The sequence below is a fragment of the Cannabis sativa genome, chromosome X (genome assembly GCF_029168945.1).
Source record: "Cannabis sativa cultivar Pink pepper isolate KNU-18-1 chromosome X, ASM2916894v1, whole genome shotgun sequence".
NCBI classification, from domain to species: Eukaryota; Viridiplantae; Streptophyta; class Magnoliopsida; order Rosales; family Cannabaceae; genus Cannabis; species Cannabis sativa.
The window spans coordinates 83217564-83230829 of NC_083610.1; the positions used below are offsets into that span (position 1 = coordinate 83217564).

The following is a 13266-nucleotide window of genomic DNA, read 5'->3' on the forward strand; positions in this document are numbered from 1 at the left end:
TAAAATGTGTTTGACAAATAAGTTATTAATTTTTATATTATGTACCATGTGAAGTTAAGATTCAGAGCCGATATGTTTCCGAAAAAAAAAAAATAGAAAAAGCCGAAATGAAAATGACACCTAAGAACTCTACAATTTTATTTTATGTTTAATAACGAACTCTTTGTCAGTGATTAAGGTTGTGGTAAGTAAGCATTACATATAGGCATCCCAGTATTTGTATAAGTATATACCAATATAATATAATATAATATAATGCATCAAAACTCTTGTTATCATCGGAATATATTCTATTTTATAAGTAAACAATTTTATTTTGTGTTTTGTGTCTCCCCTGGGTCACATTCTGTCCCCTTATATCTTGTAAAACATTACATTATAACAATAATGTTAATTCAATTACATAAAAATAAATATAATTAAATTTGAGGATGGGGATCATGGCTGGATACAGGTGTTCTGTAGTCTAGTCTCGTCACATACGGCATGGTAAGTTGTGAAACATGAATATTAACACCAACAATGCGACACACCTCTCTACATTTCAAAGTGGGATATTCTTGTGGAATATCTCTTTATTCCAACTGTTACTTTTCGTAATCTCCACACTACCTACCTTATCCCTTAATGAACAAACCTTAATCTAATACTAATAATATAAACATAAAATAATTGTTGTAATTTGCATGGTTATATCTATAAAAAGCCAGCTGGTCTTATATATAATTCGAAAGTAGCTAGGACTGAGGTCATTCCTTCACTTCACTTAAACGATATGAATTACGAGAACTACGACCCTTATTTTCCTGACCAACCTGTCGTCGATCTTTACCTCCCAATATGGGCCAACCTCCCAGCTTTTCGGTCCAAACCTGCCTTTACTTGGGTTGATCAGGATGGTCCACCCAATGGTCCTCCAACGACGTCGTTTCTCACTTACTATCAACTCAATGACTCTGTCCAATCAATCTCTTCCCAACTCCTCCTGGTTCCGTTACAAAGAGGCGAAACCGTCGTCGTTTTATGCTCCCCAGGGCTGGAACTCGTGGAAATCATATTCGGTTGCCAAAGAGCTGGCCTTTTGACCGTACCCATTTCTCCACCAGACCCAACTTCAGACAACTGCCACCATCTTATAAGAGTCTTATCCCAAACCAATCCCAAAGCAGCAATAGCTCACCAAACTTACATAACCGAAGTTCACCAATTCATGACCTCTTCCTCCTCGGCCACTTCAAAACTTGCAAGCTTGTTAAAAAAACTAAAGTGGATCTCAACTCAACATGTCAAGCAGTACTCCAAAACGACATCTTTGAAGTTATTCGATTCTGGTTTGTCGTATAAAGGGTGTAATGCGGAAGATGTGTATTTGGTTCAGTACACTTCAGGTACAACTGGGATACCAAAACCAGTTCTGGTCAAGGCTGGTTCGGCAGCTCACAACGTTAGGACGGCTAGAAGAGCTTATGATCTTCATCCCAACAGTGTCATCGTCTCGTGGTTGCCTCAGTACCATGATTGTGGCCTTATGTTTTTGTTGTTAACCATAGTCTCGGGTGCGACTTGCGTTTTGACGTCACCCATGTCGTTTGTCAAAAGGCCAAAGCTTTGGCTTGATCTTATATCTCATTTTAAAGCCACTTGTACTCCAGTTCCATCTTTCGCTTTGCCACTTGTCATCAAACGTGGAATTAATAATATAGAGAAAGGTCAACGATGTCCAATAATAATTAACCTAAGTAGCTTGAGAAACTTGATCATCATAAACGAGCCAATTTACAAGTCAACCGTAGAAGAGTTTGTCAACATGTTTAGGCCTTTTGGTTTAAACCCTTGTTCTATTTCTCCATCTTATGGCTTAGCCGAGAATTGCACCTTTGTATCAACTTCATGGGAACCATCATCATCCAACTATCCAACTCACAACAACCTCTTGCCAAGCGCAAAACTCGCTCCACTCCAGGAATCCAATAATTATGAAGAACTCGAAGACATGGAAATTGTAATCGTAAATGAAGAAACATTGGAGCCAGTTGAGGACGGAACAGAAGGAGAAATTCTTGTATCTTCGCCGAGCAACGCCTCCGGTTACCTCGGCCACCCGTCTTTAACACATGAGGTGTTTCATGGGAGACTGAGGAATAAGTTAGGCCGGTGTTTTGTCCGAACCGGCGATAGAGGTGTTGTCAAAGAAAAAGAGAGGTTTCTCTTCGTCACCGGTCGATGTCTTGACGTTATCAGATTAAGAAATGGCATTAATAATAAGGAAATCCATCCACATTATATAGAAAATTCGGCTTACAAAACTTGTACTAAGTTTCTTAGAGGAGGTTGCTTAGCTGCTTTTAAAGTTGGAGAAGTTATAACTGTTGTGGGAGAGGTGTTAATAACGAGGGAAAGTGATGATGATCAAAAGGAGATTAGTAGTAATATTTTGATAAAAATATGTGAAGGGGTTAGGGAAGGTGTAATGAAAGAAAATGAGGGTATTGAAGTTGGTTTGGTGGTACTAGTAAAGAGTGGATGTGTACCTAAAACTACTTCGGGAAAAGTACAAAGGTGGTTGGCTAAGCAAAAACTCATTGGTGGTGGAATGAGCGTAGTAATGGAGATGCCGTTTGGCCGAGGAGCAAAAGAAGAAGGAATACTAGAGGGAAAGGGATCAATATTGGTGAAGGAAAGTTGGGACGATGAAACTTCTTATCTTTCTTTGTTGTCAACTTCTTCAAATCGTCCATTTTTGATGTCTCTTTTGTGACATGAACCTTTTTTTTTGGGAAGTTACGACATGGTTGGTTATGATAATCATCTTGATTATGATAATATTATTGTTGATTTGGCTTGATGTGTACTGTATATTTCTGGATTTGGTCTAAATAATACATAAAAAAGTACTTGTCTTATTCATGTTATCAAATTAAAGAATTAGATTTCATCGTCTAGCTAATGATATATATATAATATTTTTCTAATTATATAAATTTGAAATATCTTAAATAAATTATTTTATTAATATATCTAATTTTGTGGGGGGGAAAAGAATGATTTTTAAAAAGGCTAATTAATAATTTTTTCCCCACCTTTGACATGTACTAAATGGTGTCCCTGAGCTTTTTTGACTGTTAGAAATTCTCCCCGAACTATTGAGATTGCTAAATTTAAGGACATTTGTCCAATTTCATTCAATTTTACTGTTTCAGTGATTGTTTATGTACTAAATCATGCTAACCAAACTTTGATATTTATCAAATTATGCCCCTCAAACTTTGATATGTACTAAATCATGCTCCTTGAACTTTCATCCATGTTAGAATTTTTTCACTAAAATTAGACAAAAGTCTTTTAACAATCTCAATAATTCGGGGAGAATTTTTAGCGGCTAAAAAAATTTAAGAGACACGATTTAGTACATGTCAAAATTTTGGAGAAAAAATTACTAATTAGCCTTTAAAAAAAGCTTTTCTTTTTGAATTCCAATTGTGCAAAAGGCAAAAAGCAACGCATAGTCCTGATTCAGCTCAATGAGTAACACACCTGACATATACGTATATAGTCAATCTACCTAAACTAAAACTTGCCCAAATCCGATCCGTGTGCACAAGGGATTGGGCTCATATACTATTTTTAGGCTATGTTGGTAGATGGATAGAAAGAGTAAGAAAGATGAGAAAGAGATTAGTAATCATTTCAAGTTATTTGGTGAGAGGGATAAATCTAGTTGTGAAAGAATTGATAAGTATTTATTTATTAATAAAATTATTATGCTATCGTTATAGTAATAATTTTCTTTTGATGTTATATTTAATATATATTTGATAACCAAGGGTTATTAGTTTAGTTAGTTGGCTTTAGTGTGTAGTTAGTTAGTTAGGTGATGTTTGGTTGGAGATAATGAAATGAAATGGAATGGAAAGGAAACAATTTTCATTCCATTCCTTTATTTGATTGCATTTTAAAGTATTAGAATGATATTCTAATGCTTTTTCCACCATTTTGGTAAAATGACTATTCCATTTTTTTTAAAAAAAAAGAAAAAACCATTCTAATGTAACAAGAAAAAAATTTAATGATTTTTTATCAATTTTTTTTTTATGTATTTTAAATTTTAATCCATTCCATTCTTATTCTTATATTTTCATTCTTCCCAATCAAACGCAACCTTAGTTCAGTTCTTTTAGTAACTTATTTTGTTGCTTAACAGTTCTCTTGCCTTATAATTAAACATTTTCTAAGGCCATAAATAAAGTCTTAAGCCTCTAATTGAGGTAAGTTTTGCCAAGTTTTTCCTGTTGTTCTCTTTTCTATTCTCCTTTTTTTCATCTTTTTCATCGTATTAGAGCTATTGGCCTTTGTCAATGGCTTCTTATGGCAACAACTCGTCTTCAGCTAGTGTTTCTGATCCTATTGCTCTTCCGCAAGCTATGGTAGCTCAATATTGGAATCCTTTCTCTTACTCTCTAGCTTCTTCTCTCACGATCAAGCTTGATCATACTAATTTCTTAGCTTAGAAATCTCAAGTGCTTCCAACAGTTATTGGTCATGATCTTGATGAGATCTTGCTCACTAATTTGTCTCCACCTCGATCTCTAGTCAATGGTGCTCCGAATCTAGTTTTCCAATAATGGCGCAAGAAAGATCAACTTCTTCTTTCTTAGCTTTGATCCTCCATGATAGAAGGTCTTCCTGGAACGATGGCTAGCTACACCAACTCGAATGTTATTTCAAAAGCCTTGGAACATAAATTTTCTAGTCAATCAAAGGCTCAGTTGTTGCAACTCAAGAGTCAACTGTCAAACATGCACAAAGGTAATCAATCGATCTCTAACGATGTTGATAAGATCAAAGTTCTCTTTTATTCTCTTATTGTTGTTGGTCATCTAATTTCTAATTTCGATTTGATTCTTCATCTTTTGAATGGTCTTGGACCCGAGTTTGATTCAGTTGTATCTGGTATCATATCTCGAAGTGATAATTTGTCTCTTGAGGAGGTCCAAGCCTTGTTGATGTCTTATGAAACTAGACTCGAACAACACACAACCATGATGGATCTTTCTACTAAGATGGCAACCAATCTCACTTTTGGATTAAGAAATGGTGGATTTAGGCCTTACAACAATGCTGGCAGAGGAAAAGCGACCGAATCTTCATCGCAAGATTCCCTACTCGAGGCAATAATCCATCTTAATCCATTGATCTTTCAATCCTAACAGACCTTTGTGTCAAGTTTGTATGCGATATGGTCACACTGCTCCTACTTGTCCCTTTAGATTCGATAAGAATTGAGTAACCCCTAAATCCGTTGTTGGAAATCCTCAACCTCAAGCTAATCTTACTGAACAGTTTCTTGACTATGAGTCTACTACTTTTATAGCTCATAATGTGCTTGACTTTGGTGATGATCAAGGTTGGTATGTTGATACCGGTGTTACTCATCACATCTCTTACAGTAAGGCTCCTCTTGACAACATAGTTCCTTACTATAGTCAAGAAACAGTGGTTGTTGGTGATGGTAAGAAGCTTGTCATTTATCATATTGGTAAAACTTTTATTCCTTCTAAAAGTTCCTTTCCTCTACATTTAAAATTTGTCTTACAAGTTCCTTCTATCACTAAAAACATCTCATTAGTGTTTCCAAGCTTACTGATGACAATCATGTCTTTCTTGAATTTTACAAAACTTATTGTTTTGTTAAGGACAAACAAACAGGAGCAATTTTGGTCAAAGGGAAACTTCAATATGGTCTCCATCTTCTTCGTGATGATGGCTCAAGTTTGTCAAACACTTATATTCAATTTCATTTGGCTGAGTCTAATTGTTCTTTAATGTCACAACATTGTAATTTTTGTTCCTGTAATAAACATTATAATCAATGATCTTGTAATTCCACCAATATGAACAAAACGCTGCTGTCTTCTCATATTTCTAATCTCAACGTTGTTGCTTATAACTATACTCTCTCTAATGACATTAAGTTGTGGCACTGCAAATTTGGTCACCCTGCACATGCTATACTCTTTAAAATCTTAACTCAATCTAAGATTCATCATTCTCTTAAAAACTTACATTTCTGCAATGCTTGTCAAAAAGAGAAAAGTCACAGGCTTCCATTTTCCTTGTCTAATACTTGAGGTAATCAACCTCTATAACTCATTCATACTGATGTATGGGGGCACCACACATTACTTCAAAAGAAAATTACAAATACTACATTGTTTTTGTTGATGATTTCAGTAGTTTTTCTTGGATCTTTCCAATGACAGTCAAGTCTCAGGTCTTTGAACTTTTTATTCAATTCAAAAGCTTGGTTGAATAACAATTCAATTTGCCCATAAAGAGTTCAAGCTGATTGTGGGGGTGAGTATAAAGTTTTTGACAAGTTTCTGAAAGATCGAGGCATATGGTTTCAACACTCTTGTCCTCACACTCATGAACAAAATGGGAGAGTTGAAAGGAAATATAGGCATATCACTGAAACAGGTTTAACCCTTCTTGCTCAGTTTGGCCTTGATATGAACTATTGGTGGCATGCTTTTCAATGTGCAACTTATTCTTGATGGAACTTATTTTACCAGGATCTAGATTTACTAACATGTATGTTGATTATAATTCTATAGTCTAACATCCTAAATATGAATTTCCTAAAACAGTGAAATAAATACATAAGAAATTAAGAAATCCTTACATTGATGGTAGCGGAGTAATAATGACTCATTCTATTCAGATCTCTAGCCCTTGATTCCTATCTGTAGTAAAGCCTTATCAATATCTGACTTGGATCATCTCTCCTTCAGTTTGGTTAGACACAATCTTCTTCACTATGCTAGGTATTACTTTGACATGAGTAGGCATACTCTCAGTCACCATGGACTTCGAATTATTTAGTAGATAAGAAGAATAATTTTGAAATTGGAAGAAGAAAAAGAAGCTCTCTCTTTATTTTCTAGTTGTCTGACAAAAGAAACTGAAGTCTTAAGAAAATAAGAGCTATACTTTTCTATTTATAGGAATTCATTAGGTTTAGAGTTAGAGCTAAATGAGCTGATTAGAAAGATCCAATGACTTAAAATTCATGTAAAGATCACTTAATTTTAATATGAAAATTAGCAGATAATTAGGGTTTAATTTGGAATTAGACTTTTAATTATGATTTATGAATTTATGGAGATGTATTTGAATTCTAGGTGTGTTATTTATGTTATATATAAAATTTCATGTTTTTTATATTTTATGCTCGGTAATAGTGGAACGCGATGTTTGACCGATTTAGTCAAATTTTCTTATGGTTTAGTATTTTAGTAATAGTGAGCCAATTTAGATAGACATTAGTAATGTCAAAAATATGGGCAGTTTTAGATTTGACCAAAATTTCCTTTGGTGGGAAGGTTGCTTCTTGCTGAGACAAGGGGCAAAATAGTCGTTTTGTCCTTTAGTGGAATTATAATGTGTTTTATAATCTGAAGGTTTTTTTTTATTAAAGTTAGATAAACACTTAATTATTTCATTTATTCTAAGCTAGAAAAATAAGACAAGTAGAACCTTCTCTTTCTTCAACTCTCTCTTCCTCTCGATCTCTTTGGAACTAGCAAGGAAATTGAATTTTTCAGCTCCATTTTTGATGTTCTAGCAAGATCTTAGTTAATCCAATCCAAGGAAAAACTTTCTAGCTCTCTTTTCTTTGTTTCTTGAGTTTTACATTGGAGTTCTATGTTTAATTTTCTAGTTAAGGTTCTGTAGATTTTTGAGATGTTTGGTTTTGTATTCAGAGGATATTTTGAGTTATTTGAGCTGGTTTTGATCTGTTTTGAGTGTTATTGTTGTGTTTGAGAAAATTTTGAACTTTAAAGCTCACACTTTGCTCTCTCATGGTGATTCTTGCTTATGGGGTTTTTGTTAGTTATTTTGCTTGGTTTATGCTCTTTGAGGCTTGAATGGGTACTCTGGAAGGTTTGGATTGATTTGGGGTCGAATTAAGTTGTTTAGAAGATTTTTGGGGATTCTTGTAATAAACTGGTCCACCGATTCAGTAGGGCCTGTAGGAGCCGAAATTCTGGTTCGTCCCCAGGCAGACCCCATGAAACTGGTATTCTGGTTGGGAACCGGTCTACCAGTTGGCGCATTTTAGAGCACCCTAGTTTTTCCCATTTTGACGATGTTTGGGGTATTGCCATGTTATCCATCGATATGGAAACTTTTAATTTTGATTTTAAGTCCCCAAAAAGTGATTTAGTGTGTCACTCACTAGTTTTACAAATATTATGACTTAGGGGCCTGTAAATCGTCGAGTAGCAGTTCTTCTCAGGTTGATTGGCACACCTGAATTCAGAAACGAGGTAAGATTAGTATAATGATATGCATATGTGATTACATGTTTAGCGTGCATATTTATTAAGCATGTTAGATTACATTGATAGCTGTATCAATATACGTAGAGTTGTATTGGATAGCAATAGATATATATTTGGCTCAAATACTGATTGACGCTATCACATCGATACGACTAGAGTATGATTAGAGTATCGAGTATATGCTGATATTATGGTCAATAGTACTGTCGCATGAACGTTCTAGACTCGATACCGCCTAGGGTGCGGGGATAGGATTACAGTTGGGTGTATGGGCGCTTAATTGTATTCAGAATGCTTGGGCCGATTTAAAGGCTCTCTTGTATTCAGAATGCTATTAATTCAATGAAGTTGCTATTTCATTTCAAAAAAAAATCTACATCAAACTCTCAGCAAATTTGCATTCTATACTTCAACATAAATTATCATAATCCATTTAAAAAAAAAATTAAAAATTAAAATAAACTTACATACTATATTTTTGACATATATTTTATTAATTAATTTCAAGAGAAAAATAATAAAACATTTTTTTTTTGAATGAAAATAAATAAACAATAATGCTCTAAAATAGAAATTGTTTACATGGGGTGGATATTTGCTATTTTAATCCTTCATTTTTATTTTATTTTCTTTTAAGAATCCCAATTTTGTTCTGTTCAAAAAAAAAAAAAAATCCCAATTTTGAAGGAGTAAGAAGGGTAAAGGAGAAAGGAATTTCAATTGGTGGAGTTGTGGTGTACCAACCAAAGGTATGAATAGTAAAAAAGAAAAAACAAATAATAAGAAGGAAGCAAACAAGTACCAATGCAAATACGTGGAAAGAGAGACAAAAATAAAAAGGCATCGATTGCATCAGAGAAAGGTAAAGAGAGACGTTGGTTTTTGAGGCTGAGAGGTAATGGTGGTAATCGCGCGTGGTGTATCAGAGTGTGTCGCAGTACCAGAAGCCACATCCCTTACCCAATCTTATTGCTCCTCTTCCTATATATGTATATATATTGTATTTTTTTTTTTTGAAACGGAATGTATGTATATATATTGTATGTTCTGCTCCTATATTGCTATTACCTTAGCCTGCCCCCCCTGACCCTGACCCTGACCCTGACCCCTGACCCAAAAATATATTCTCACACCACATACACATTTACTCATACTCATACTCAACTCTCTCATTCACTCAATTTCACTCAAACAAGAAAAGGAAAACAGAAAAAGTAACACGACAAAACCTCTACCTTCATGTGGGGCCATATATTCTTTTTACCATTTAACCGCTTTTCACTTTTTTACCCTTTCACACGCTTTCAAAAATTTCCAATATGTATGTATGTCTTTTACTATACTATGCGGATTGAATTAAATATTTTAATACTGTATTGTGTTTAGTCTAATATAAAAGTAGATCTAGTACAAATAGTTTTTTTTTTTTTTTAAAATGTAACTATAATTTGTAATAAATTAAAATAATACTTTATATTCATAAATAAAGTAAAACTAATATTTAAGAATAATAAATATTATTATTGAGATTTATGTACATTATAAAATAAAATATCATTCAAATGAAAAAATAGATACAAAAAAAAAATACATTATTTTACAAAATAAAAAAAAAAAAGACTATTTTAAGGCACTCTTTTAGTGGGAGAATAATAATATAGTTCCGAACTAAAGAGACAAATTATATGCCGTGGACAAAATTATCCTATCTCCCATATTTTCAAAATAGAAATCAATTTTAATCCAATCTCAAGCATTAGGCTAATGCAACAAACATGACCTTAATTGAAAAGATTACTATTTTATTATTATAATTGAAAAGTTTAATTAAGTCATGTGGATGGTCCAAAAATGTGGTTAATTAAGGAAACATTTAGATTTGTGACATGGGTTTTTGGAGGATTATTAAAAAAAAAATTAAAAAGGTCCCATCAGGATGGGGATATGGATGATGAAGAGAGAAAATTTTGCAAAAAAATGTGAATGTTTGGGTCAGTTTGATGGGTCAAGCTGTGTTGAGATAAGAAATGGAAAGAGGCAATAATGAAGGGTGTGGGGGTATGGGTCCCAGTTGGCAGGGCGTGGGAGAGGGCTGAACATGACGTTGTCGGTTGTTTTTGTATTCTGCAAACAATACTCCCCCAATTTTTTTTAAATTTTAAATTTTTATATGTTCATTTTTGTCAAATTCAGAAAATAAAAATAAAATGAAAATTCAAAAGCAGTACTACTATTACTATCCTTTAATTTAATTTCATCAGGGTCAGGATCTCTTTGTCATTTTGGGCACTCTCTCTCTCTCTCTCTTATCTTTCCTTCTGGCTGCACCGTAAGCAACCAAGCTGTCTCTTGTTGGTAGCACAGAAGCACAATCCCTAATACCCCATTTCTCTCTCTCTCTCTGCTTATAATTTTCTTTTGCTTAACCTAAATGAAGACCATTAGAGAAATAGCTATGTCCAGACATCATTCTTAAAGGTGCTACCTAGCTTCTTGCGGCTCTCACTTTCTTACATACTGTGAGTATTTTTGGTCCCATTCTATACACAAAGCTTTGATTTTCATTTTTTCTTATTTTATTTTAGAATATATATATATGTATCTGCTTACAGACTTGATTACGTTACTACTATCTTTATAATTTTCCCATTTATCTTAAGAACTGTTGATTTTTATATATACATATAACGCAGTTCTGAGTTGGTAAGGTTGGTTTTAGCTTTATCATTTTTCTTAAGCTAAATATATATGTATATATATAACACGACATTGCATTGTTTGATTTAGGTGATAGTGTGGTACGTAATTTAATATAATATGTTTAAAATCCCAAGAGATTAGTGAAAGGGAATTTTTTTTTAAATATTTATTTATTTATTTATTTTAATTAATGCAAACAGTTTGGGGATTTAAAGGAGAGATTTTGAAGAGTTAAGCATGGAATTTAGAGCTCAAGATAACGAGATGAGGACGTCACCAGCTGGGACATTGACATATAATACCCATGTGAGTAAAGAAGGAGGAGGAGGAGAAAGAAGATCAAGATCGGTTAATAATAATCATAATCATAATCATAATGGTTCTACAAACACTATGAGTTGCACTAATCAAACCCTAGACACTAACTACCCACCTCGCTTAAGTTTCCATAACCAAACCGGCCAGCTTCATGGGTCTAGAGATCCGGACCCAGATCGGGTTACCACCTTGCCCATAACGACGACGTTTTCGCCTTCGGGAGCTTCAGCCAATAAGTCTTCCTCCAAAACCACATCATCCTCCGCTATCAGGTACAGAGAATGCCTTAAGAACCACGCGGCCAGCACCGGCGGCAACATCTACGATGGCTGCGGTGAGTTCATGCCAAGTGGCGAAGAAGGATCTCTGGAAGCTCTCAAATGCGCTGCTTGTCAGTGCCACCGGAATTTTCACCGGAAAGAGATCGACGGTGAGTCTCAATTATACAGTCCGAGTTCAAGAAGATCGTCAAGTACAAATGCTACTACTCTGATGCTGAATGCTCTACAACTCCCTCCACCATTGCCATCTCCATCTGGGTTTCATCACCATCACCATCACCACAAGTATTTCAACCACGGCGCCCCTCAGATTATTCAGCCGATGAATGTTGCTTTCGGTGGTGGCGGAGCAGCAGGTACCGAATCTTCGAGCGAAGATCTTAATATTTACGGATCCACCGCCGAGGCTGCTGCTGCTGCAGCGGCGGCACCGCCTCCTTTCGGGTCAAAGAAGCGGTTCAGGACAAAGTTCACGCAGGAGCAGAAAGATAAGATGCTGGAGTTCTCAGAGAAAGTTGGGTGGAGGTTTCAAAAGCAGAACGAGGAAGAGGTTGAGAGGTTTTGTGCTGAGGTTGGAATTAGACGACAGGTTCTCAAGGTTTGGATGCATAATAACAAGAGCACTATGATGAAGACTAAGCCTAACAATAATAACAATAATAATAATCAAGACATGAATAGAGTAGTACTGATGAACGATGATAATAACATGGTCGCCTCCAATCATCATCAGTCATCTATTGATGAGGTAAGTCATAATCATGATGATGAACCAGTCCTTGATCAGGAAGAAGTATTAGATACTTAGATTATATCATATTATTACCTAATTTATATATATATATATTATTATTATTTAACTATCTTTTTTTTTTCTCTTTTTTAATTATGTGTAAGAGCTAGCTCTCTCCTTGGTGATGATCAGGTTACGTATGGGTGTTAGAGGAGGGCATTAAGATGATGACTACGATGATGCATGATCAAAATATAATTTGTATGATTCTTAAAAACCATGCACCTTAATTATTATTATTAGTATTACTACCCTATTATCTTGTAGCATTAACTATATATATATATCGTTTTTGTTTTGTTGTCTTTTTTGTTTATGATGACTTGTTATAATTTGTTTTTAATTTAATTATTAGTGGTTTCTTTCTTCTCTAGCTTTCAATGTATTCTATGAATTGAGAACTATTTGTTCCCATCTAATTAATCTTATATTAATCTTCTTCCCACATCCAGTATCGATTTAATTAATCATGTCTTTGTTTTTTCTTCAATTTTTTTTTTTTTTTGGCTCGTCTTTATTATTAAATTCTATAGAAATTAAAATGTATGGATTAAGATTCTTCTTTTTCCTTCCATGACAGAAGAATTAGTTGGCGTGGCCTGATAAGGCAATGTTTTTTTTCGGCATGAAAGTGAAATGCTTCGTAAGGGTTTTAATTTAATCCTTATTTTTAATTTATCTTGTCCGATTAATATTTGGGAAAAGATAATGGAAAGTATTTTTTTTTTATTTTTAAATAAAATAAAAATGAATATTGTGTGATTATAAATTTTAGGGTGACTATGACGTGAGCAAACTCGTAATCACTGAAAGACAGTCATTTATTATT

At 34.2% G+C, this 13266-nt stretch overlaps 2 protein-coding genes across 6 annotated transcripts; both read left to right on the forward strand.

The window, feature by feature from the left end:
• On the forward strand, positions 1-2888 carry LOC115696675 (uncharacterized). The gene has a single exon (XM_030623566.2). The coding sequence runs from the start codon at positions 776-778 to the stop codon at positions 2756-2758; it is 1983 nt and encodes a 660-aa protein (XP_030479426.2). The 5' UTR covers positions 1-775; the 3' UTR covers positions 2759-2888.
• Positions 2889-10576: 7688 nt separating this feature from the next.
• LOC115700881 (zinc-finger homeodomain protein 5) lies at positions 10577-12888 on the forward strand. Of its 5 annotated transcripts, none has more exons than XM_030628564.2 (3): positions 10577-10864; positions 11246-12392; positions 12542-12888. In XM_030628564.2, the coding sequence occupies exons 2-3, from the start codon at positions 11283-11285 to the stop codon at positions 12545-12547; spliced, it is 1116 nt and encodes a 371-aa protein (XP_030484424.2). In that variant the 5' UTR covers positions 10577-10864; positions 11246-11282; the 3' UTR covers positions 12548-12888. The 5 variants fall into 5 exon arrangements, with proteins under 5 accessions (XP_030484424.2, XP_030484409.2, XP_030484417.2 ...); XM_030628557.2 differs by having other exon boundaries at positions 10578-10864; positions 12570-12888; XM_061105325.1 differs by having other exon boundaries at positions 10862-11053; positions 12570-12888.
• The last annotated feature ends 378 nt before the right edge of the window (positions 12889-13266 follow it).